This window comes from Cucurbita pepo, chromosome LG12 (genome assembly GCF_002806865.2).
Source record: "Cucurbita pepo subsp. pepo cultivar mu-cu-16 chromosome LG12, ASM280686v2, whole genome shotgun sequence".
Lineage (NCBI taxonomy): Eukaryota > Viridiplantae > Streptophyta > Magnoliopsida > Cucurbitales > Cucurbitaceae > Cucurbita > Cucurbita pepo.
The window spans coordinates 8,851,370-8,878,836 of NC_036649.1; the positions used below are offsets into that span (position 1 = coordinate 8,851,370).

At 29.8% G+C, this 27,467-nt stretch overlaps 7 protein-coding genes across 7 annotated transcripts; all 7 read right to left on the bottom strand.

Annotated features, from left to right (window-relative positions):
• Positions 1-4,482: 4,482 nt before the first annotated feature.
• Positions 4,483-4,941, bottom strand: LOC111807777 (S-protein homolog 6-like). The gene has a single exon (XM_023693645.1). The coding sequence runs from the start codon at positions 4,939-4,941 to the stop codon at positions 4,483-4,485; it is 459 nt and encodes a 152-aa protein (XP_023549413.1).
• Positions 4,942-6,712: 1,771 nt separating this feature from the next.
• LOC111807239 (S-protein homolog 74-like) lies at positions 6,713-7,196 on the bottom strand. The gene has a single exon (XM_023692877.1). The coding sequence runs from the start codon at positions 7,188-7,190 to the stop codon at positions 6,735-6,737; it is 456 nt and encodes a 151-aa protein (XP_023548645.1). The 5' UTR covers positions 7,191-7,196; the 3' UTR covers positions 6,713-6,734.
• A 3,467-nt stretch (positions 7,197-10,663) lies between these two features.
• LOC111807778 (S-protein homolog 1-like) lies at positions 10,664-11,125 on the bottom strand. The gene has a single exon (XM_023693646.1). The coding sequence runs from the start codon at positions 11,123-11,125 to the stop codon at positions 10,664-10,666; it is 462 nt and encodes a 153-aa protein (XP_023549414.1).
• Positions 11,126-13,661: 2,536 nt separating this feature from the next.
• LOC111807779 (S-protein homolog 1-like) lies at positions 13,662-14,117 on the bottom strand. Its single transcript, XM_023693647.1, has one exon. The coding sequence runs from the start codon at positions 14,115-14,117 to the stop codon at positions 13,662-13,664; it is 456 nt and encodes a 151-aa protein (XP_023549415.1).
• A 2,350-nt stretch (positions 14,118-16,467) lies between these two features.
• Positions 16,468-16,926, bottom strand: LOC111807780 (S-protein homolog 1-like). Its single transcript, XM_023693648.1, has one exon. It carries the CDS (start codon positions 16,924-16,926, stop codon positions 16,468-16,470), a length of 459 nt encoding a protein of 152 aa, XP_023549416.1.
• Positions 16,927-21,282: 4,356 nt separating this feature from the next.
• Positions 21,283-21,744, bottom strand: LOC111807781 (S-protein homolog 1-like). The gene has a single exon (XM_023693650.1). It carries the CDS (start codon positions 21,742-21,744, stop codon positions 21,283-21,285), a length of 462 nt encoding a protein of 153 aa, XP_023549418.1.
• Positions 21,745-23,538: 1,794 nt separating this feature from the next.
• LOC111807782 (S-protein homolog 1-like) lies at positions 23,539-23,958 on the bottom strand. The gene has a single exon (XM_023693651.1). It carries the CDS (start codon positions 23,956-23,958, stop codon positions 23,539-23,541), a length of 420 nt encoding a protein of 139 aa, XP_023549419.1.
• Between the last annotated feature and the right edge of the window lie 3,509 nt (positions 23,959-27,467).

Genomic DNA, 27,467 nt, shown 5'->3' on the forward strand with positions numbered 1-27,467 from the left:
CCCCGATGAGGCAAATTATGAACTCCCAAATCATCATCCTTCGACTTGCAATGCACCGTTATACCAAGGACTTGTAGATCGTTAACCAAATGAATGTTATAACTGGAAATTCGCGGCGGCTCTACATTGATCTTCTCAGACTCAACTTCAAGCTGANAAGCCATCTGTGGTGTATTTCTGTCCAAAAACATTCGAAAGAGATGTATGCATTCTGCTTTTCCACTCTGCACCAAAAGAGGGTTGATTGCCAAACATTAATCTTAAAACTAAAATGGTAATCATCTCCCCGATGAGGCAAATTATGAACTCCCAAATCATCATCCTTCGACTTGCAATGCACCGTTATACCAAGGACTTGTAGATCGTTAACCAAATGAATGTTATAACTGGAAATTCACGGCGGCTCTACATTGATCTTCTCAGACTCAACTTCAAGCTGAGCCCCGACCAAACCTACCATCACGAGAAACAATGCAGCCACATTCTTTATCATTTCTGGACCAAATTTTGGTTGGGTCTATCTATTAACGTTGAACCTGAGGTAAATATATAGACAAAAAAAATTAAAGAAAATTAATTATCTAACTAATTTTGCTGATTCCGTGCCTAAGACAGAAAAAGATAGTTATTCGAAGATTAAAAATAGGTTATCCGAACAAAAATTAATATCTTCCTAATCTTGTGTTAGATAGTTTCATCGTAATAATACGTTGAGATTTATTAACTTTTCAATATCAATATTTTAAAATAAAAAGTAGAAAAAAAAGAAAATATAGAATCTGGTATATAATATTTTGTTATGATTTGAATATATGAATAATACTAGACAAGCTTCTTGAAAGATGATTTTTTTACCAAGTATTCTACAAGTATTCTTCAAGTGGCTTCGGGTGGTATTCAGGTTTGGTATATGCCTGCTCTAATCGAGATTTGGAGATGATTCTGAACTATAATTCGGCGGAAGAACTTTGGGGCACCCTTAGGATAATGCACAAGGTTCCGTATCTAACCGAGTAGCTCTAGAACATGTGTGCAAGCTCGTAATGAGTGACGTGAGTTAACAACAACTTTCATTAATTTTCAAAACATACCTAAGTTAGCAACAAAAACATCAATATTTCGAAACATAAAATAGAAAATACAGACAATCAGTTTGTATAATACAAAATTTTAGGCCATTTGGTGACACCACTATTTGTTCTCCATTTTGGCGTGTTACTTATCTTATGATTTTGAAACATGAACCAAATGCCTCTCCTAGTGAATATTGTCGAAACCAAATGCCTCTACTAGTGTCGATTTTGACCCTTGACCTGTTATCGTTGTCAGTCTCACGATTTTAAAACGCCCACACACTTATAAGAAATGATTCATTAAACTTATTTACGTATGATTTTCTACTAGTGTCGATTTTGACCCTTGACCTGTTATCGTTGTCAGTCTCACGACCTGTTATCGTTGTCAGTCTCACGACCTGTTATCGTTGTCAGTCTCACGACCTGTTATCGTTGTCAGTCTCACGACCTGTTATCGTTGTCAGTCTCACGACCTGTTATCGTTGTCAGTCTCACGACTTTAAAACGCCCACACACTTATAAGAAATGATTCATTAAACTTATTTATGTATGATTTAGCTAAAAGTGAGTACTCAAATTAAATTATATCACAAAATTTATACACCGAAAAAAAGTTATTATGATAATTATGTTGTGACACAAGGCTAAATCACCAAAACAGAGTTGTTTTCCAAAAATTAACCTTAAAGTTAAATTGGTAATCCCTGTAAATGATGAATTCCTAAATCAGCCCGACTTGCAGTGGAATGTAATACTTAGAAATTAGTAGTTGTATATTGATTTTTCGGACTGAACCTCAAACTGAGCCCCAACCAAACCCACCCTCATGAGCAACATTGCAGCCACATTCCATGGTAGCACTCCTTTAAAAATAGGATCTAAAAAATTAATATCATCCTAATTTAATTTTGTTCCTCATTTTAGGTTAAATAGTTTCAAATTCATGGATATTTTTAATAATTAATAAATAATTCAACAACTAAATGAATTAATAAAACTTCTCTCAATATAATCGAGAGTAGAAATTATGATCTTGATGAAATAATGACGAAATATTAATCTGGATGAAGTAACAACTAATTAACTTTGTTATAATATAAGATTAAAGCTATAAATATTGTAGGATAGTATTGAAAAAAATGTTATTATAAGTGAAAGATAATAATACATTATTTTATCCAACAAAACTCTATTTTCTTTATTTAACTTCAAATACATAATTATTTTTCGTGGTTGATAATGGATAATTCAACTAAATGAATTAATAAACTTGTCTATCAGGTAAAGCTCCACTTGTGATTCTAGTCCATCTATTCCATTTAGGTAACGATTATGCACCTTTCACAGAGCCGAGCCATCTGTTCTTCTTCGACTTAGGCAAAAACCTATCAAAAGAGACACAGGCACCGAGCTTATTTGTATTCATCTCCTCGATTACTCAAATTGCGAATCCCAAAACATCATCTTTGGACTGTCAATATTTTAACTATATTAATATGTTAAACTGTTATTTTTCTGTCTTCTTTTTCGTTGAATCGAAGAATATTAGAAACCTAATCAGAAAACAAAACGGGTAAGAAACAACAAAATTTAAACTAAAAATATTAAAAATGTTGCTTATCAATAAATTAAAATTTGGAAACTATTTTTGTTTTTAATTTTAAATTTGGAAGGAAATAATCTTCAGATGAGTTAATATATAAAAAAAAAAAAAAAAAAAAAAAAAAAAAAAAAAAAAAAAAAAAAAAAAAAAAAAAAAAAAAAAANAACTCAAAAACAAAATGAATTATTAATAAAGGTTCTTTGTCTCGTAATGATCCAAGTATGAACCAATTCTTCAGTGTTAGCTGCATTGTTTCTCAAGTAAATTCCATCGTCTTTAACCTTCCAGATACAAGTTCCCACATTTCCATCTTCGCATCTATCACGAAGCCATCTGTGGCGCATTTCTGTCCAAAAGCATTCAAAAGAGACGTATGCATTCTGCTTTTCCACTCTGCACCAAAAGAGGGTTGATTCCCAAACATTAACTTTAAAACCAAAATGGTAATCATCTCCCCGATGAGGCAAATAATGAACTCCCAAATCATCATCCCTCGACTTGCAGTGCACCATTATACCAAGGACTTCCAAATCGTTAACCAAATGAATGGTATAATGGGTAATTTGAGGCTCTAACTTGATGAACTTCTCAGACTCAACCTCGAGCTGAGCCCCGACCAAACTTACCGTCATGAGCAACAATGCAGCCACATTCCTTATCATTTCCGGACCAAATTTTTGTTGGGGCTGTCTATTAATGTTGGACTTGAGGTAAATATATAGAAAAATAAAATAATAATAAAATAAAATAAAAAAAATAAAGAAAATTAATTATCTAACTAATTTTGCGTATGCAACATAAGTTCATAATCATACTCCATTAATTACGTGCCTAAAATGGAAAAATATGGTTATTTAGAAGACTAAAAATAGATTACATACGGTAAAAAAAAATCTAAAAAAATTAATGTGTTCCTAATTTTGTGGAAGATATTTTAAATTAGTAGACATTTCACTTATTTTTTATTAATTAACAAATTTTAGATAAAATAAATTTAAAGCTTAGTTAATCACGTACAAGTTTCTTCTGCTGGTTTCTGCACCTTTCACCGAGCCATCTATTTTTCTTCGACTTAGGTCAAGCTATCAAAAGAGATATAGGCATCCGACTTCTCCCATCCCATCTGCACCAAAAGAGGGTTGTTCCCCAAATGTTTTCCTTAAAGTTCCATTTGTATTCATTTCCACGATTAGTCAAATTGTGAATTCTCAAATCGTCATCTTTGGACTGACAATGCACAACCAACGCGAGGTTGCTTAGCCCGTTAACAACATGAACATTATACGTTATAGATACCGGTGAAGGTAGCCCTAGCAAAAACGAGAAATTAAGGAAATTGAATACAACTTACCTAAGTTACAACAAAACTATCAATATTTGGAAAGAGATAAAAAAATACAAACAACTATGGATAGAATATATATGGTAAAAACTAGAAATCAAATTAAATTATATCAAAATATAATTATTACGTTAATTATAAATGACTAATTAACTCTGTTATAATATAAAATTAAAGCTATAAATACTATATTAGAGGGTTGAAAAAAATGCTATAATAAGTGAAAGATAATAATTTAGTAATACAGGTAAGAATGTTTCTCTAATGTAAGAATCATTTAAAATTTTGGTTATTAATGTTCAATTTTAGAGAAAAAAAAAACTTAATTGAGTTATAAATATATTTAAAAAAAAAAAAAAACATAACGGGTGTTACCCAACTGTTCTTTATTCAACTTCAGGTGTACCTTTCATTTGTTCATGAATAATTCAAGAACAAAATGAATTAATAATAAAAGTTATTTATCTCGTAAAGGTCCATTTATGAACCAATTCATCAGTATTAGCGGCATTGTTTCTTAAGTAAACTCCATCATCTTTAAACTTCCAGATACAAGTTCCTACATTTCCATCTCGGCATCTATCACGAAGCCATGTGCTCCTCTTCTCAGGCCAAAAGCATTGAAAAGAGACGTTTGCATCTGGTCTATCCACATCACACCAAAAGAGGGTTGTTCTCCAAAAATTAACCCTAAAGTTAAATTGGTAATTATCTCCCCGATTAAGCAAATGATAAACTCCCAAATCATCGTCCTTCGACTGGCAGTGCACCATCATACCAAGGACGCTTAGATCGTTAACGAAATGAATGTAATACCTGGAAAGTGGCGGCTTTATATTTATCTTCTCAGACTCAACCTCGAGGTGAGCCCCGACCAAACTCACCGTCACCAGCAACAATGCAGCCACAATCCTTATCATTTTCTGAACCAAATTTTTGTTGGGTCTATCTATTAACGTTGAATCTGAGGTAAATATATAGAAAAAAAAAATTAAAGAGATGAATTTAAGAAAATTAATTATCTATCTAATTTTAGGTTATGCAAGATAATTTCATGGTAATACTCCTTTAATTATTGTGTCAAAGATAGAAAAAGATCCTAATTTCAAAGATTAATTGGATTACATATGGTAAAAAGTCTAAAAAAAAATTAATACCTTCCTAATTTGTTTCATCCCAATAATAGGTTGAGATTTATTAACTTTTACAACCAAGAAATTTAAAATCAATATTTAAAAATAAAAAATAGAAAATATAGAAAATTATTAATATATAATCTCTTATACAATATCTTTTTTTATTAAGGCGGAATATATGAATCAGATTTTCGATATAAACAAATACATTATTATATAATTAAAAAACAAAAAAACAACACGATGAAACAAATTGTGAGTCCCCAAATCATTGTCCTTCTGACAATGCACAATTAACCCGACGTTGCTTAGCCCATTAACAACATGAACGTTATAAGTTGTAGGTACTAGTGGAAGTAACATAATTCTTGTAATAACTCGAGCTCAACCGAAAGTCACCATGATGAGCAACAAAATAACCACATTCCTAATCGTTTTCTTATTTTTGGTTTATCAATCTATTAATATTATGTGAATATAAATATACATCACAAACGAGAAATTAAGGAAAGCCTATGGAATGGTTTTAAGAAAATTAATGAGCTATCTAATTTTGCGTTATTAAATTTAATTTAATTTAATAATAATATTGCATTAATTAGGTATAGATTTATTATTTGATTCATATTAAATATGGTAAAAAAAGAGTACTCAAATTAAATTATATCAAAATATAATTAACAATATTTAAAAAATTAAATAAATTTATATAATGAAAAAGAAATAATATTAAAAGATTATTACCATAATTATAACCATTATAAATTATTAAATTAAAATTATAGTTATATAATTATTTTAGCTATATTAATATATTATAGTTTCACAAAACTAACTTAATATAAATTATAATTATAACATTCTTTATAGCTATATAAAAGACCTATAAAAATGTTTTCAATTCAGAGTAATACTCCATTAATTATGTGTATGATGGAAAAAGATAGTTATTTCGAAAATTAAAAATAGGTTATCTAAAAAAAATTAATATCTTCCTAATTTTGTGCGTGATAGTTTCATCATAATCCTAATATTTTAATATGATTTTTTTACCAAGTATGCTGTAAGTGGCTTCTGGTGGTATTCAGGTTTGACATATAATTCGACGGAAGAATTTTGGGGCACCCTTCGAGTAATCCACCAAGTTCTGTAGCTAACCGAGTAGCTCCAAAAGCATGTGTACAAGCTTGTAATGAGTGACGAGTTACAACTCGTAACAGAAAATAAAAAATACAAACAATCAATTAGTATAATACAAAATATATTAAAAAAATATGTCAAAAGTCCAACCTATAAATGTGTCTACAAATGAATTTAAATTTGGCAATTTTTTGTTTTTGGAGGAAAAAAACTTAAATTAATTATGAAATATATTTGTATGAAAAAAAAAACGAACAATCACGAGGGTGACCCAACTTATTTTCTTTATTAAACTTTCAAATCATATGTTCATAAATAACTTAAGAACAAAATGGAACAATCACGAGGACCCAACTTATTTTCTTTATTAAACTTTCAAATCATATGTTAATAAATAACTCAAGAACAAAATGAATTAATAATAAAGGTTCAATTTTTTATCTCGTAATGATCCATTTATGAATCAATTCGTCAGTATTAGCTGCATTGTTTCTCAAGTAAATTCCATCATCTTTAATCCTCCAGATACAACTTCCTACATCTCCATTTTTGCATCTATCACGAAGCCATGAGCTCTTCCTCTCAGGCCAAAAGCATTCGAAAGAGACATATGCATTTGGCCTTTGCACTGTGCACCAAAACAGAGTTGTTTTCCAAAAATTAATCTTAAAGTTAAATTGGAAATCCTCTCCCTTATGTAAATGATGAAATCCTAAATCATTGTCGGCCGACTTGCAGTGCACTGTCATATCAGGGCTGCTTAGATCGTTAATCAAATGAACATAATACTTGGAAATTAGCGGTCGTATATTGATCTTCTTAGACTCAACCTCAGGCTGAGCCCCGACCAAACCCACCGTCACAAGCAACAATGCAGCCACATTCCTAATCATTTTCGAACCAAATTTTTGTTGGGTCTATCTATTAACGTCCGATATAAGGTAAATATATAGACAATTTTTTTTTAAAGAACATAAATTATTTAACTAATTTTACGTTATGCAAGATAATTTCATGGTAATACTCCTTTAATTACGTGCCTAAAATAGAAAAAAAAAATTGTTATTTCTGAAGATTAAATATAGGTTATCTAAAAAAAATTAACATCTTCCTAATTTTGTGGAAGATACTTTCAACATATAAGTTCAATTTATTTTTTCAATATCAATATTGAAATATACTAATTTTCTAATTTTAATTTAAAAATGATATCACAATACAAATACAAGTCATGCTGTTTTTAGAGAGGTTTTCATGATTTTAACCAAATGCCTCTTTGAGAGGTTTTCAAGCCAAAGTCGTTTTGACCCTATCGTTGTCAGTCTGAAAGTTTTAAAACGTGTTTATGAGATCCACACATTTATTGACACAATCGCACTTTCGAAGGCAGCGAACTAGCGATTGTGCGACACTCACTTTCCAACGGCAAGTGAGCTAAGCCAATTTGTTCTTGCGTCGCCTACGGCCAAGCGACGTATGATCGAGCCTCTAGCCTCGATTTTAAAAATTTTAGAAAACGAGGAGAGAGAGAGATTTTGGAAAGAGACGTTATATAAGCAAGCAAGAGGAGGAGAGAAAGATAACGGCTTAGCATATATAACCTTGGGTAGGGAGAGAAATGATTCGAAATGATTCGAAATGATTCATTCTCTTTCTAACTGATGTGAGATCTCACGTAAAGAAACTAAGATGAAAAGTTTCTTATTTACGTGTGTACAACATTAAACTTATTTACAGATGGGACGTGAATTTTGTTAAAAACGAATAATCAAATTAAATTATATCAAATGATATTTAAACAATTAAATAAATGTGTACTAAAACAAATTATTTAGATAATTATAACAATTATAAATGATTAATTAACTATATATATAGCATTGAAAAAAATGGTATTTTATTTTAGCTATATCAATATATTATACATTTATTTTTCTAAAATCTAAAAATATCATCTCATCAAAATATCATTTTTGATAAGTTATTAATTTAGTGAAGTTTAATGTAAAAGTTTAGTTGGTAATATGAAAATCATTTCTTAAAATTATTTTTCTAAAGTGTTGATGGTACGAAAATCATAAACAATAAGTAACATTTCTAGTTTTTTAAAATATTTTAATCTAATTTCTTCTCATCTCTGACATTATAATTTTTAAATTTCAATTTAAAACATATTAAAAAAATGTCAAAGTCAACTTAAAAAGACATTTTGGTCATTTTTGCCCGTATCTAATAATGAGTTAAAATTTGGAAATTTTGTTATTAATTTTAAGTTTTAGAGAGAAAAAAAAAAAAAAAGGAACCATCCACCAGGATTACCCAACTTATTCTTTTTATTCACCTTCATAGTTGGTATACATTTTCATTTGTACATGAGCATAAATAACTCAAGAACAAAATAAATTAATAAAGGTTGTTGATCACGTATTGATCCAAGTATGAACCAATTCATCTGTATTAGCTGCATTGTTTCTCAAGTAAATTCCACCGTCTTTAAACTTCCAAGTACAAGTTCTTACATCTCCGTTTCGACATCTATCACGAAGCCATGTGCTATTTTTCTCCGGCCAAAAGCATTGGAAAAAGATATATGCATTTGGCTTATCCACTTTGCACCAATACACAGTTGGTTTCAAAAAATTATAGTTAAAGTTAAATTGGTAATCATCTCCCAATTTAAGCAAACGATGAATTCCTAAATCATTGTCAAATGAATGAAATGAATGAAATACTTGGAAATTGGTTGTACATTGGTCTTCTCAGACTCAACCTCAAGCTGAGCCCTAACCAAACCCAAACCCACCGAACAACAATGCAGCCACATTCCTTATCATTTTGTGATCTAAATTTTTGTTGAAGTAAATATATAGAAAAAAAAAATTAAACCTGAGGTAAATATATAGAAAAAAATTTAAAGAAATGAACTTAAGAAAATTAATTATGTAACTAATTTTGCAGTATGCAAGATAATTACGTGCCTATTATTTGGATGATTAAAAATAGGTTATCTAAAAAGTTAATTTCCTAATTTAATTTTGTTCCTAATTGATGCTAGATAATTTCAAATGTATGGATATTTTTAATTGTTAATAGATAATTCACCAACTAAATGAATTAATAAAGCTTCTTCCCTTGTAAACTAACTCATCTGTTTCAAAGTTAAACTGGTAAATCCCGAAAAAAAGAATTACGAATAAATTTATTAAACTATATTAAAATATAATTAATAAATGATATTTAAATAATTAAATAAATTTATTAAAAAAAAAATCTAACCCTTATAATATAAGATTAAACCTAGAAATATTATATAAAGCTTTGAAAAAATACTATTACAAGGGAAAGATAATATATTATTTTATCCTTAACTTCAAATGTATAATTATTTTTCGTAGTTGATCCACTTGTGAACTAATTAATCAATCCTAGCTAGAGCCATCTGTTCCATTTATGTAAAGATCCTTCTTTTTCATTTATGCATCTTTCATGAAGCCATTTGTCCTTCAACTCAGGCCAAAAGCTATCAAAAGAGACATGGGCACCGAGCTTCTCCAGCTCCATTTGTATTCATCAAATTGTGAATTAGTTCCATTTGTATTCATCTCTACGATTAATTGTGAATTCCTAGACTATCAATATTTTAATTATATTAATATGTTAAACTATTATTTTTCTATCTTCTTTTTCATTCATTAATATTGCAAGTTCAAACGATCGTCTTAATATTGCAAACAATCGTCTTAATATTGCGAGATCGAACAATATCTGAGTTGATAATTGATAATTTATTAATTTAACATAATAAAATAATATAGTTAAAATAAATGTTTAATTCGTTATACGAAAATCATTTTTTAAAAGTCTCGAAAAAAACATAAAAATGATTTATTATTAAACTATTACTTTTGTATGAAATTTTTATAATATATTTTAGTCAATAATCACTCATTTTTTCAAATTTGTCATGAAACGTTCTTAATTATTTGAAGTGAATTATATTTATATAAGAAATGAATTTTCTCTCTTTTTGAAAAGAAAGAATACATGAAAATTTTCGATTAAGATTAAATAGGTGACAAAAATAAAAACATATTAAGTTCACAAAACTTGGTGTAAGAAACAACATAGTTTCAACTAAAAATATTTTAAAATGTCAGATCTTTGCTTATTAATAAATTAAAATTTGGAAACTATTTTTGTTTTTTATTTTAAATTTCGAAGGAAATAATTTTAACGAGTTAAAAAAAAAAAAAACAATCAACAAGTGTTACCCAACTTTTTCTCTTTATTAAACTTCAAAGGTCGGAGTACTTTTCATTTGTTCATGAATAACTCAAGAACAAAATGAATTAATAATAAAGGTTCTTTATCTCATAATAATCCAAGTATGAACCAATTCTTCGGTATTAGCTGCATTGTTTCTCAAGTAAATTCCATCATCTTTGACCTTCCAGATACAAGTTCCTACACTTCCATCTTGACATCTATCACGAAGCCATGTGTGGCGTACCTCTGTCCAAAAGGATTCAAAGGAGATGTATGTATTCTGCTTTTCCACTTTGCACCAAAAGAGGGTTGATTGCCAAACATTAACATTAAAACCAAAATGGTAATCATCTCCCCGATGAGGCAAATAATGAACTCCCAAATCATCATCCCTCGACTTACAGTGCACCATTATACCAAGGACTTTTAGATCGTTAACCAAATGAATGTTATAACTGAAAATTCGCGGCTCTAACTTGATGAACTTCTCAGACTCAACCTCGAGCTGAGCCCCGACCAAACTTACCGTCATGAGCAACAATGCAGCCACATTCCTTATCATTTTGGGACCAAATTTTTGTTGGGTCTGTCTATTAACGTTGGACATGAGGTAAATATATAGACAAAAAAATTTAAAGAAAATTAATTATCTAACTAATTTTGCGGTATGCAACATAATACTCCATTAATTACGTGCCTAAAATGGAAAAATATCGTTATTTAGAAGACTAAAAATAGATTACATACGGTAAAAAAATCTAAAAAAATTAATGTGTTCCTAATTTTGTGCAAGGTAGTTCATCATGATAATACTTCAGGTCACGGATTTATGTAGACATTTCACTTATTTTTTATTAATTAAAAAAAGTTTAGATAAAAAAATTTAAAGCTTAGTTATTACGTACAAGTTCCTTTAGCTCCATTTATGCACCTTTAACATAGTCATATGTTTTTCTTCGATTCAGGTCAAGCTATCAAAAGAGACATAGGCATCCGACTTCTCCTATTTGCACCAAAAGAAGGTTGTTCTCCCGATGTTTTCCTTAAAGTTCCATTTGTATTCATCTCCACGGACTTCTCCTACTTACACCAAAAGAAGGTTGTTCTCCCTATGTTTTCCTTAAAGTTCCATTTGTATTCATCTCCACGATTACTCAAATTGTGAATTCCCAAATCATCGTCTTTGGACTGGTAATGCACAACCAACGCGAGGTTGCTTAGCCCATTAACAACATGAATGTTATACGTTATAGGTACTGACGGAAGTACTTGAGCCCAAACAAAAGCTACCATGATGAATAACAAAACATTCACATTCCTAATCATTTTTGTAAACGTTTTTGTTTTGTTTATCTATCTATTGATACTATGTGAATGTAAACATACATCACAAACGAGAAATTAAGGAAAAGCATGGAATGGTTTTAAGAAAATTAATCTAAGTATCTAATTTTGCATTATGAAAGATAATTAAGGATAATATTGCATTAAATATAGAAAATATTTCATTAATTTTCAATAACTTACCTAAGTTGCAACAAAAATATCAATATTTGGAAATAGAAATAAAAAATATTGACAACTATTAGTAGATAGAAGTTCCTACATTTCTATCTCGGCATCTATCACGAAGCCATGTGTTCCTCTTCTCAGGCCAAAAGCATTGAAAAGAGACGTTTGCATCCGGCCTATTCACTTCGCACCAAAAGAGGGTTGTTCTCCAAAACTTAACCCTAAAGTTAAATTAGTAATTATCTCACCGATTATATAGACAATCAGTTTGCATAATACAAAATTTTAGGTCGATGTCTTGGTGACACCACGATTTGTTCTCCAATTTGGCCTGTTACATATCTGGTGATTTTAAAACATGCTAGTGGATATTGTCCATTACGTATCTCGTGATTTTAAAATGTGAACCAAATGCCTCTATTGGTGGATATTGTCTATTTTGACCCTTGACCCGTTACATATTGTTGTCAATCTCAAGATTTTAAAATGCCCACACGCTTATTAAGAAATGATTCATTCTCCTCTTTAATCGATGTAAAATCTCACAAATAGAAACTGGGATGAAAAGTTGATAGAAACTTATTTACTTGTGTACAACATTAAACTTATTTACATATGTTTGGTGGGCGTGGATTTAGCTAAAAATGAGTACTCAAACTAAATTATATCAAATGGTAGGTAAACAATGAAATAAATTTGTAAACCCAAAAAAGTTGATAATTATGTTCGGACACAAGGCTAGGATTCTAGTTCTTCCATAGTGGTATCTCACTAATGGCTCGGCCCCCTGGAAGGGGGCTTGCGAGAATTTTAGCTCTTCCTGGTATCTTACTGATGGCTCGGGCCCCCGAAAGGGGGCCTTCTTCACCCTCCACCTAAGCTGCCAGGAAAGGCCCAAAGCCAATTCGAGGGAACAATGAAGCTTCATAGGGTCTTTCTGTCCGAGTACAGGTCCCTTCTGGCTTCACTCGAGGGCCAATCTCCATATCTGGCCCAAGAAAACTTTTGCACGCCTCCATTACCTTTTGACTTTTGGGAGGCCTACGCCCCTTAACTTTATTATAATTTAAAAATTAAAGCTATAAATACTATATTGTAGCATTGAAATTGTATTATAAGTGAAAAATAACACATTATTTTATATATTTATTTTTCTAAAATCTAAATATCATTCAATCTTTTTCGTTCATAAATAAGTCTTAATATTATGAGAACGAGATGCTAGTTGATAAGTTATTAATTTGGCTAAATTTGATTTGTAATATATGCCAATCATTTCTTAAAATTACTTTTTCAAAATATGGAAAAAAAAAAATGATTTATTATTAAACTCTCCACATTAATCGTTTTTTCGTGTGTGTCTACAAATAAATTAAAATATGGCAATTTTTGTTATTAATTTTAAATTTTAGAAGAAAAAAACTTAAATTAGTTATGAAATATATATGTAGGTCAAAATCAAAAAAATCAACCATTCACTCGGGTTACCCAACTTATTTTCTTTATTCAACTTCATTTTGTGTACTTTTTCATGTGTTCATGAATAACTCAAGAACAAAATGAATTAATAATAAAGGTTCGGTTCTTTATCTCGTAATGATCCAAGTATGAATCAATTCTTCAGTATTAGCTGCATTGTTTCTCAAGTAAATTCCATCCTCTTTAGCCTTCCAGATACAAGTTCCGACATTTCCATCTCTGCATCTATCACGAAGCCATGTGCTCTTTGTCTCAGCCCAAAAGCACTCGAAAGAGATATATCTATTCGGCATTTCCACTTTGCACCAAAATAGAGTTGTTTTCCAGAGATTAATCTTAAAGTTAAATTGGTAATCCTCTCCCTTATGTAAATGATGAATTCCTAAATCATCGTCGGCCGACTTGCAGTGCACCGTCATATCAGAGATGCTTAGATCGTTAATCAAATGAATGTAATACTTGGAAATTGGCGGTTGTACATTGATCTTCTCAGACTCAACCTCAGGCTGGGCCCTGACCAAACAAACCGTCATGAGCAACAATGCAGCCACATTCCTAATCATTTTCGAACCAATTTTTTTGTTGGGTCTATCTATTAACTATTAACTTGAAAATGAGGTAAATATATAAACAATTTTTTTTAAAGAAAATAAATTATCGAACTAGTTTTGGGTTGTGGAAGATAATTTCCTGGTAATACTCCTTTAATTACGTGCCTAGGATGGAAAAAGATTGTTATTTGGATGATTAAAAATAGGTTATCTAAAAAATTAATATCTTCCTAATTTAATTTTGTTCCTAATTTGATGCTAGATAGTTTCTAATGCACGGACATTTTTAATTATTAATAGATAATTCAACAACTAAATTAATTAATAAAACTTCTCTTCATTTGTGAACTAACTCATCAGTTCATGAGTAAATCTCTTCCGAGAAAAAAGAATTACGAAATACTCATGGTAACCCTTCAAGCAAATGAAATTAGTAATATTAAATTGGATATTAAATTGGCAAATGAACTACTCATGGTAACTCTTTTACTTCGCACCAAAAAGAGGGTTGTTCTCCAAAAGTTAACCCTAAAGTTAAATTGGTAATTATCTCCTCGATTAAGCAAATGATGAACTCTCAAATCATCATCCTTCGACTGGCAGTGCACCCTCATACCGAAGATGCTTAGATCGTTAATGAAATGAATGTAATACCTAGAAAGTGGTGGCTTTATATTGATCTTCTCAGACTCAACTTCGAGGTGAGCTCCGACCAAACTTACCCTCACAAGCAACATTGCAGCCACAGTCCTTATCTTTTTTTATGAACCAAATTTTTGTTGGAACAGAAATTTAATATCAATATTTCAAAATAAAATTAGAAAATATAGAAAATTATTAATGTATAATCTCTTATATAATATCATATATGAATCAGATTTTGACATAAACAAATACATTATTATATAATTAAAAAAAAAAAAAAAATCCATTAAATGCACGGTTATTTTTCATTATTGTTTATGAATAATTCAAACGTGAAATGAATTAATAAAACTTATCTATTAGGTAAAGATCCACTTGTGAACTAACTCAAACTTATCTATTAGGTAAAGATCCACTTGTGAACTAACTCATCAGTCCTAGTCGGGAAATTAAGTAAATTCCATCTTTTTTAGCGGTCCAAATACAAATTCCTTCTACTCCATTTCTGCACCATTCACGGAGCCATCTCGATGACATAGGCACCCGACTTTTCAAATGTGCACCAAAAGAGGGTCGTTCTCCAAATGTTTTCCTTAAAGTTCCATTGGTATTCATCTCCACGATTAAGCAAATTGTGAGTCCCCAAATCATTGTCCTTCAACTAGCAATGATTAACCCAACATGAACGTTATAAGTTGATGAAAACTTATTTATATGTTTGATGGGGTGGATTTTAATTAAACTATATTAAAATATAATTTAGAATGATATTTAAATAATTAAATAAATTTATATAAAAAAAAAAAATCTAAACCTTATAAACGACTAATTAACTTTATTATAATATAAGATTAAAGCTAATTAACTTCAAATGCATAATTATTTTTCGTGATTGATCCACGGGTGAACTAATTCATTAGTTCTAGTTGGAGCCATCAATTCCATTTATGTAAAGATCCTTCATTTCCATTTATGCACCCATTTATGTAAAGTCTTTTCCATTTATGCACCTTTCACGAAGCCATCTCTCCTTCTTCGACTCAGGCCAAAAGCCATCTCTCCTTCAGGCCAAAAGCCATCTCTCCTTCAGGCCAAAAGCCATCTCTCCTTCGACTCGACTCATCTCCGCAATTACTCAAATTGGGAATGGGAATTCTTGGACTATCAATATTTTAACTATATTAAAGTGAACAATCGTCTTAATATTGCGAGATCGAACAATCGTCTTAATATTGCGAGATCGAACAATATCGAAGATGATAATTGATAACTTATTAATTTAGCATAATATGATTTATTATCTATTAACTTCAATCCTTCCCAATCATTTTGATGGTATGAATTTTTTTTTTTTTTTTGAAACCCAATCCCCAAAGTAAAAATGAAAATTTTCAATTAAAATTAAAATAGGTGATATAAACAAAAACATACCTAAACAGAAACAAAAACATAACATTCTCAAAATTTGGTGTAAGAAAAACATAATTTCAACTTAAAAATATTTAAAAATGTGAGATCTTTCCTTATCAATAAATTAAAATTGGAAACTATTTTTGTTTTAAATTTTAAATTTGTTAGGAAATAAACTTAAAAAAAAAAAAAAAAAATCAACAAGTGTTACCCAATATTTTCTCTTTATTCAACTTCAAAGGTTCGGTTTACTTTTCATTTGTTCATGAATAACTCAAGAACAAAATGAATTAATAGTAAAGGTTCTTTATCTCGTAATGATCCAAGTATGAACCAATTCTTCAGTATTAGCTGCATTGTTTCTCAAGTAAATTCCATCATCTTTAACCTTCCAGATACAAGTTCCCACATTTCCATCTTTGCATCTATCACGAAGCCATCTGAGGTGTCTTTCTGGCCAAAAGCATTCAAAAGAGATGTATGCATTCTGCTTTTCCACTCTGCACCAAAAGAGGGTTGATTCCCAAATATTAATCTTAAAACCAAAATGGTAATCATCTCCCCGATGAGGCAAATTATGAACTCCCAGATCATCATCCCTCGACTTGCAGTGCACCATTATACCAAGGACTTCTAGATCGTTAACCAAATGAATGCTATAACTGATAATTTGCGGCTCTGCCTTGTTCGTCTCAGACTCAACCTCGAGCTGAGCCCCGACCAAACTTACCGTCATGAGGAACAATGCAGCCACATTTCTTATCATTTCCGAACCAAATTTTTGTTGGGTCTGTCTATTAATGTTGGACCTCAGGTAAATATATAGACAAAAAAAAAATAAAAAAAAAAGAAAATTAATTGTCTAACTAATTTTGCGGTATGCAAAGTAAGTTCATAGTAATACTCCATCAATTACGTGCCTAAGATGGAAAAATATCGTTATTTAGAAGATTAAAAATAGGTTATTTAAAAAAATTAATATCTTCCTAATTTTATTCCTAATTTTGTGGTTGACAATTTCATCCCAATAATACGTTGAGATTTATTATCTTTTGAATATCAATATTTTAAAATAAAAAATAGAAAAAATAGAAAATATAAAATTTGGTATATAATATTTTGTTATGACTCAAATATATGAATAATACTGGACAAGTTCTTGAAAGATGATTTTTTTTATCAAGTATACTACAAGTGGCTTCTGGTGGTATACAGGTTTGGCATATGCCTACTCGAACCGAGATTTAGAGATCATTTTGAACTATAATTCGACGGAAGAACGTTGGGACACCCTTGGAGTAATGCACCAGATTTTGTAGCTGACCGAGTAGCTCTAGAAGCATGTGTACAAGCTCTTAATAAGTGACGTGAGTCAACAACAAATTTCATTAATTTTCAAAACTTATCTAAGTTAGCAACAAAAACATCAATATTTCTAAACAAAAAATAGAAAATGAGTTTGCATAATACAAAATTTTAGGTGGGTGTCTTGGTGACACCACAATTTGTTCTCCATTTTGGCCTGTTACATATCTTGTGATTTTTAAACATGAACAAAATGCCTCTACTAGTGGATATTGTCCATTACGTATCTCAGGATTTTAAAACGTGAACCAAATGCCTCTACTGGTGGATATTGTCCATTTTGACCCTTGACCAGTTACTATCGTTGTCCGTCTCAAGATTTTAAAATGCCTTATTAGAAAATGATTCATTCTCCTCTCTAACCGATGTAAGATCTCACGAGTAGAAACTAGGATAAAAAGTTGATAGAAACTTATTTACTTGTGTCCAATATTAAACTTATTTACATATGCTTGATGGGTGTGGATTTAGCTAAAAATTAGTACTCAAATTAAATTATATCAAATGATATGTAAACAATTAAATAAATTTATACACTGAAAAAAGTTGTTATGATAATTATTTCGTGACACATCCTGACACAAGGCTAGAATTCTAGCTCTTTCAGAGTGGTATCTCACTGATGGCTCGGGCTCCTGGAAGGGGGCCTTCTTTGCCCTCCATCTAAGCTGCCAGGAAAGGCCCAAAGCCAATTCGAGGGAACAATGAAGCTTCATAGAGTCTTTATGTCCAGGTGTAGGCCCCTTCTGCCTTTACACTCGAGGGTCAATCTCAATCTGACCTTTGCATGCCTCTGTTACCTTTTGGGAGCCCTACGTCCCTTAACTTTATTATAATATAAGATTAAAGCTATAAACACTATATTATAGTATTGAAATGGTATTATAAGTGAAAAATAACACATTATTTTATATATTTATTTTTCTAAAATCTAAATATCATTCATCTTTTTCGTTCGTAAGTCTTAATATCATGAGATCGAGATGCAAATTGATAAGTTATTAATTTGGCTAAGTTTTATTGGTAAGACGAAAAGTTTCTTATTTATTTGTGTACAACATTAAACTTATTTACAGATGGGGTGTGGATTTTGTTAAAAATCAATACTCAAATTAAATTATATCCAATGATATTTAAACAATTAAATAAATGTATGCTAAAAAAAATTATTAGGATAATTATAACAATTATAAATGATTAATTAACTATATATTATAGCATTGAAAAAATAGTATTTTATTTTAGCTATAGGAATATATTATACATTTATTTTTCTAAAATCTAAAAATATCATCTGATATTGATAAGTTATTAATGGAGATCAAAATATCATTATAAATAAGTTATTAATTTAGCTAAATTTAATGCAAAAGTTTAGTTGGTAATATGATAAATCATTTCTTAAAATTATTTTTCAAAATGTGGAAAAAAATATAAAATTAATTTATTATTAAACTCTGACTTTAATCTTTTAAGTGTTGATGGACGATAAAATAAGTAACCTTTCTAGTTTTTTCAAACATTTTAATCTAATTTTTTTTTAGGGAACATTATAATTTTTAAATTTCAATTTAAAATATATTAAAAAAATGGCATTTTGGTCATTTTTGCTTGTATCTACTAATGAATTAACATTTGGAAATTTTGTTATTAATTTTAAGTTTTAGAAAAAAAAATTAAAATTAATTATGTTAAAAAAAAAAAAAAAAATTACCCCACTTATTCTTTTTATTCACCTTCAAGTTGGTATACATTTTTATTTGTTCATGAACATAAATAACTCAAGAATAAAATAAATTAATAAAGGTTGTTGATCACATATTGATCCAAGTATGAACCAATTCATCCGTATTAGCTGCATTGTTTCTCAAGTAAATTTCACCGTCTTTAAACTTTCAAGTACAAGTTCCTACATCTCCGTTTCGACATCTATCACGAAGCCATGTGCTATTCTTCTCGGGCCAAAAGCATTGGAAAGAGATATATGCATTCGGCTTATCCACTTTGCACCAATACACAGTTGGTTTCAAAAAATTATAGATAAAGTTAAATTGGTAATCATCTCCCAGTTTAAGCAAGAATTCTGGTAATCATCTCCCAGTTTAAGCAAGAATTCCTAAATCATTGGCAGTGCACTGTCATATCACGGATGCTTAGATCATTAACTAGATGAATGAAATACTTGGAAATAATGAAATACTTGGAAATTGGTTGTAGATTGGTCTTCTCAGACTCAACCTCAAGCCCCGACTAAACCCGAGCAACAATGCAGCCACATTCCTTATCATTTTGTGATCTAAATTTTTGTTGGGTCTATCTATTAACGTTGGACCGAGGTAAATATATAGAAAAAAAGATTAAAGAAAAAAGATAAAAAAAGTTATTTGGATGATTAAAAATAAGTTATCTAAAAAATTAATATCTAAAAATCAACAACTAAATGAATTAATAAAACTTCTCTCCATTTGTGAACTAACTCATCTGTTCGAACTAACTCATCTGTTCGAACTAACTCATCTGTTCGAACTAACTCATCTGTTCGAACTAACTCATCTGTTCGAACTAACTCATCTGTTCCAAAGTTAAAAGAGTAAATTTCTAATAAAAAGAATTACAAAATACTCATGGCAACTCTTATTAAGAAACTAAGATGAAAAGTTGATGAAAAGTTATGATTGATGGGTCTGAATTTTAATTAAACTATATTAAAACATAACGAATAAATAATATTTAAATAATTAAATAAATTTATTAAAAAAAACTTTAACCATTATAAGACTAATTAACTTTGTTATAATATACAATTAAAGCTATAAATATTATATAATAACGTTGAAAAAATGCTATTACAAGTGAAAGATAATACATTACATTATTTTATCCAACAAAATTGTACTTTCTTTATTTAATTTCAAATGCATAATTATTTTTCTTCGTTGATCCACTAGTGAACTAATTCATCAGTTCTAGTTGAAGTCATCTGTTCTTTTTATGTAAAGATCTTTCTTTGTTCTTTTTCGACTCAAGCCCTCAAGCCAAAAGCTATCAAAAGAGACATAGGCACTGGGCTTCATCTCCACGATTAGTCAAATTGAAAATTTATTAATTTAGCATAATAAAATAATATAGTTAAAATAAAAGTTTAATTCGTAATACGAAAATCAATTTTTAAAAGAAAAAAAAAAACATAAAAAGGATTTATTACTAAACTATTGACTTTAATCCTTCACAATCGTTTTGATGAATAATGTTTTTGAATTTTAGTATAAGCCATTTTATAAGTTACTAAATATTTTTTTTTTCAAATTTGATAAGAAAGAAACGTTTTAAATATTCCATTATTGAATAAACTATACATTTTTTTTGAAACACAATTCGGAGAGAATAAATAAAAAATTTCGATTAAGATTAAAATAGGTAACAGAAACAAAAATGTAAGAAAACGTTCTCAAAACTTTGGTGTAAGAAACAACATAGTTTCATATTAAAAAATGTCAAGATCTTTGCTTATCAATAAATTAAAATTTGAAAGCTATTTTTGTTTTTAATTTTAAATTTAGAAGGAAAAAAAAAAAAAAAACAATCAACAAGTGTTACCCAACTTTTTCTCTTTATTAAAGAGGTATGGTGTACTTTCCATTTGTTCATGAATAACTCAAGAACAAAATGAATTAATAACAAAGATAAAGAGGTATGGTGTACTTTCCATTTGTTCATGAATAACTCAAGAACAAAATGAATTAATAATAAAGATTCTTTATCTCATAATAATCCAAGTATGAACCAATTCTTCAGTATTAGCTGCATTGTTTCTCAAGTAAATTCCATCATCTTTGACCTTCCAGATACAAGTTCCTACACTTCCATCTTGACATCTATCACGAAGCCATGTGTGGCGTACCTCTGTCCAAAAGGATTCAAAGGAGATGTATGCATTCTGCTTTTCCACTTTGCACCAAAAGAGGGTTGATTGCCAAACATTAACATTAAAACCAAAATGGTAATCATCTCCCCGATGAGGCAAATAATGAACTCCCAAATCATCATCCCTCGACTTGCAGTGCACCATTATACCAAGGACTTTTAGATCGTTAACCAAATGAATGTTATAACTGAAAATTCGCGGCTCTAACTTGATGAACTTCTCAGACTCAACCTCGAGCTGAGCCCCGACCAAACTTACCGTCATGAGCAACAATGCAGCCACATTCCTTATCATTTTGGGACCAAATTTTTGTTGGGTCTGTCTATTAACGTTGGACATGAGGTAAATATATAGACAAAAAAATTTAAAGAAAATTAATTATCTAACTAATTTTGCGGTATGCAACATAATACTCCATTAATTACGTGCCTAAAATGGAAAAATATCGTTATTTAGAAGACTAAAAATAGATTACATACGGTAAAAAAATCTAAAAAAATTAATGTGTTCCTAATTTTGTGCAAGGTAGTTCATCATGATAATACTTCAGGTCACGGATTTATGTAGACATTTCACTTATTTTTTATTAATTAAAAAAAGTTTAGATAAAAAAATTTAAAGCTTAGTTATTACGTACAAGTTCCTTTAGCTCCATTTATGCACCTTTAACATAGTCATATGTTTTTCTTCGATTCAGGTCAAGCTATCAAAAGAGACATAGGCATCCGACTTCTCCTATTTGCACCAAAAGAAGGTTGTTCTCCCGATGTTTTCCTTAAAGTTCCATTTGTATTCATCTCCACGGACTTCTCCTACTTACACCAAAAGAAGGTTGTTCTCCCTATGTTTTCCTTAAAGTTCCATTTGTATTCATCTCCACGATTACTCAAATTGTGAATTCCCAAATCATCGTCTTTGGACTGGTAATGCACAACCAACGCGAGGTTGCTTAGCCCATTAACAACATGAATGTTATACGTTATAGGTACTGACGGAAGTACTTGAGCCCAAACAAAAGCTACCATGATGAATAACAAAACATTCACATTCCTAATCATTTTTGTAAACGTTTTTGTTTTGTTTATCTATCTATTGATACTATGTGAATGTAAACATACATCACAAACGAGAAATTAAGGAAAAGCATGGAATGGTTTTAAGAAAATTAATCTAAGTATCTAATTTTGCATTATGAAAGATAATTAAGGATAATATTGCATTAAATATAGAAAATATTTCATTAATGTTCAATAACTTACCTAAGTTGCAACAAAAATATCAATATTTGGAAATAGAAATAAAAAATATTGACAACTATTAGTAGATAGAAGTTCCTACATTTCTATTTCGGCATCTATCACGAAGCCATGTGTTCCTCTTCTCAGGCCCAAAGCATTGAAAAGAGACGTTTGCATCCGGCCTATTCAATTCGCACCAAAAGAGGGTTGTTCTCCAAAACTTAACCCTAAAGTTAAATTAGTAATTATCTCACCGATTAAGCAAATGATGAACTCCCAAATCATCGTCCTTCGAGTGCACCATCATACTGAGGATGCTTAGATCATTAACGAAATGAATGTAATACCTGGAAAGTGGCGGCTTTATATTGATCTTCTCAGACTCAACTTCGAGGTGAGCCCCGACCAAACTCATTGTCACCAGCAACAATGCAGCCACAATCCTTCATATCTTCGAAGTGAGCCTCGAAGATTAAAAATGAATTACATATGGTAAATAGGTCTAAAAAATTAATATTTTCCTAATGTATTTCATCGTAATAATAAGTTGAGATTTATTAACTTTTTAACAAAGAAATTTAATATCAATATTTCAAAATAAAAAATAGAAAATATAGAAAATTATTAATGTATAATCTCTCATATAATATCTTTTTTATTATGACTTCCATATATGAATCAGATTTTCAACGTAAACAAATACATTATCATATAATAAAAAAAGAAAAACAATCCATTAAAGATTATCCAACGAAACTTTGCTTTCTTTATTCGAATTTAAATGCATGGTTATTTTTCATTGTTGTTAATGAATAATTCAACCGTGAAATGAACTAATAAAACTTGTCTATCACGTAAAGATCCATTTGTGAACTAACTCATCAGTTCTAGAAGGGAAATTAAACAAGTAAATTCCATCTTCTTTAGCGGTCCAAATACAAGTTCCTTCTACTCCATTTCTGCATCTTTCACGAAGCCATCTGTTCTTCTTCGACTCAGGCCAAAAGCTATCAAAAGAGACATAGGCACCTGACTTCTCAAATCTGCACCAAAAGAGGGTCGTTCCCCAAATGTTTTCCTTAAAGTTCCATTGGTATTCATCTCCACGATTAAGCAAATTGTGAGTCCCCAAATCATTGTCCTTCGACTGGCAATGCACAATTAACCCGACGTTGGTTAGCCCATTAACAACATGAATGTTATAAGTTGTAGGTACCGGTGGAGGTAACGTAATTCTTGTAACAACTCGAGCTTGAGCAAAAGTCACCATAATGAGCAACAAAATAACCACGTTTCTAATCATTTTCTTGAACATTTTTTTTTTTTAAATAATTAAATAAATTTATATAATGAAAAACAAATAATATTAAAAAATTATTACCATAATTATAACCATTATAAATTATTGAATTAAATTTTTTTAGCTAATTAATATATTATAGTTTTACAAAAACTTTATAAAATGTTTTCATTGTAACTTATATAAATTATAATTATAACATTCATTATAGCTATATAAAAGACGCTATAAAAATGCTTTCAATTCAGGGTAATATTCCATTAATTACGTGTCTAAGATGGAAAAAGATAATACTCTGTTAATTAGGTGCCTAAAATGGAAAAAAATAGTTATTTGAAGATTAAAAATAAGTTATCTAAAAAAATTATTATCTTCTTAATTTTGTGTTAGATAGTTTCATCGTAATAATAGGTTGAGATTTATTAACTTTTCAATATCAATATTTTGTTATGACTCGAATATATGAATAATATTGGACAAGCTTCTCGAAAGAAGATTTTACTTTACCATGTATTCTACAGGGCTTCCGGTGGTGTTTGGCATATGTTTGCTCTATCAGAATTTAGTACTATGAATTAGTTAAAATATTTGTAATTAATTAATATTTGGAGAATATTTAAATATAAAATATATCTGGTATATTCCTCGTTAATATTTTTCAATTGGATTAATAGTATATTTTATTTTATTTAAAGATTGAGTTAGTTTATATTTTATTTTTATTTGTGGGTATTAGTTGGTTATATCGTATTTAAACGGTGTAAATATCATAAAGATCGAACCTTTCATCCCAATTTTATTTCTCATCCTTAACTTATATTATTTTCTTGAGTAATAATATTTTCAGATATATTCACATTTTGAGTGGTAGATATTATGTCTATCAGAGCCAAGTTGGTAACGAGATGAATGATGGAAGTACTTGTTGGCAATAATTACAATTGAAGGTGAAGGTGATTTAATTGAGGGTGATAACATAGAAATTCCATCACATACTCCACAAAATGCTGAATTACGCCGAAAATGGAAGATCAAACGTGGAAAAACTATATTTATCTTGCGAACTTTGATTAGCAAGGAATATATTGATCATGTTCGTGATTTAAAGTCGCCAAAGCAAGTGTGGGAAACACCTCAAAAGCTGTTCACTAAGAAAAATACAGCTCGATTGCAACTTCTATAGAATGAACTAGCTATACTAACTCAAGGTAATTTTTTGGTTGAAGAATATTTCTTAAAAGTGAAAAATCTGTGCTCTGAAATTTCAGAATTAGATGCTAAGGAGCCAGTGAGTGATGCTCGATTACGACGTTATCTTATTCGTGGATTACGAAAAGACTTTATGTCATTTGTTTCCTCAATACACGGATGGGCAAAACAACCATTTACTCCTGGCATGTCACCCGATCTAGGCCCACCAGTTTCTCCAGGCTCTGGAAGAGGCATTTCTTCAGGTGTAGCTAGGTCGGGTTTCAATAACTTTGGACCATTGGGGCGAGGTGCTCAACCTGATAAAAATCCTAGTGGTTTTGTGGATGTTTTTTTGGTCTGGTGATGCAAACGACAGACGCTCTGCAATTTCATGGTGTAGTAAAACGCAAAGCACAAGTTGTGAAGCAGAATATGTAGCTGCTAGAGTGGCTACTCAAGAATGTTTGTGGTTCAAGAGACTTATTCAAGAAATGTGTTATCACAGGATGTTAAATTGCATAAAATACATACTAATGAGCAAGTTGCATACATATTTACTAAGACACTTAACAAAGTGAAGTTTGAAGTTTTTCGTAAGGCTCTCGGAGTTATTGAGAAATAAGCTTGCAATAACTGTCAGAATTTAGTACTAGTTTGAATTAGGCAAGATATTCGTAATCAGTTAATATTTTGAGAATATATTAGTTATTGAATATATCTTAGATATTGTTAATATTTTTCAGTTTAAATATATTAGTTATTGAATATATCTTAGATATTGTTAATATTAGTTATTGAATATATCTTAGATATTGTTAATATTTTTCAGTTTATGATTTGATTAGTATTTTATTTTTCTGCAAGACTGAGTTAGTTTATATTTTAGGTATTAGTTGGTAGCTTGTGGCGTATTTATATGTATGAATGAAGATTGAATCGGATCCCAAATCTATTTTTCATTTTAACTCGTTTCCAATAATATTTTCAGATTTGAGTAATATTATTTTCAAATTTATTCGCACTTTTGAGTGGTAGATATTGTGTCATGCTCTAGCCGAGATTATTGGAGATGATTCTTAGCTACAATTCGAGATTCTTAGCTACAATTCGACGGAGGAACTTTGGAGCACTCTTGGGGCAATGCACCAGGTTCCGTAGCTAACCGAGTAGCTCTAGAAGCATGTGTACAAGCTCGTAATGAGTGACGTGAGTTAACAAATTTCATTAATTTTCAAAACTTACCTAATTAGCAACAAAAACATCAATATTTCTAAACAAAAACATCATTTTGCATAATACAAAATTTTAGGTCGGTATCTTGGTTATTGTCCATTACGTATCTCATGATTTTTAAAACATGAACCAAATGCCTCTACTAGTGGATATTGTCCATTATGTATCTCATGATTTTAAAACATGAACCAAATACCTCTACTAGTGAATATTGTCCATTTTGACCCTTGATCCGTTACGGTTGTCAGTCTCACACGCTTATAAGAAATAATTTATTCTCCTCTAACCGATGTAAGATCTAACGAATAGAAACTAAGATGAAAAGTATAAAAACTTATTTACATGTTTGATGGGATGGATTTAGCTCAAAATGAGTACTAAAATTAAATTATATCAAATCATTTGTAAAGAATTAAATAAATGTATACACTGAAAAAAATTATTACGATAATTAACAATTATAAATGATTTATTAAATTTATTATAATATAAGATTAAAGTTATAAATACTCTATTATAGCATTTAAAAAGATGGTATTATAAGTGAATAAACACATTTATTTATTTATTTATTTTTTACTGTATCTACAAATGAATTAAAATTTGGAAAATTTTATTATTAATTTTAAGTTAGAGAAAAAAAAAAAAAAAAACGAACCATCAACAAGGGTTATTAAATTTTTGTTGGATCTATCTATAAATGTTGGAGCTGAGATAAATATATAGAAAAAAAAATTAAAGAAATGAGTTTAAGAAAATAAATTATGAAACTAATTTTGGGGCATGGAAGATAATTTCATGGTAATAATTTTCATCCCAATAATAAGTTCAATTTATTTTTTGAATATCAATATTTCAACCTCCTAATTTTCTAGTTTTAATTTAAAAACGATATTAATTTTTTCAATATCAATATTTCACTACCTAATTTTCTAGTTTTAATTTAAAAACGGTATTACAATATAAGTACAAGTCCGTTTTGTCGGGTTACATATCTTTATCTTATGATTTTAAAACGTGAACCAGACCTGATTTCAATTTTTTTTTTTTTTTTT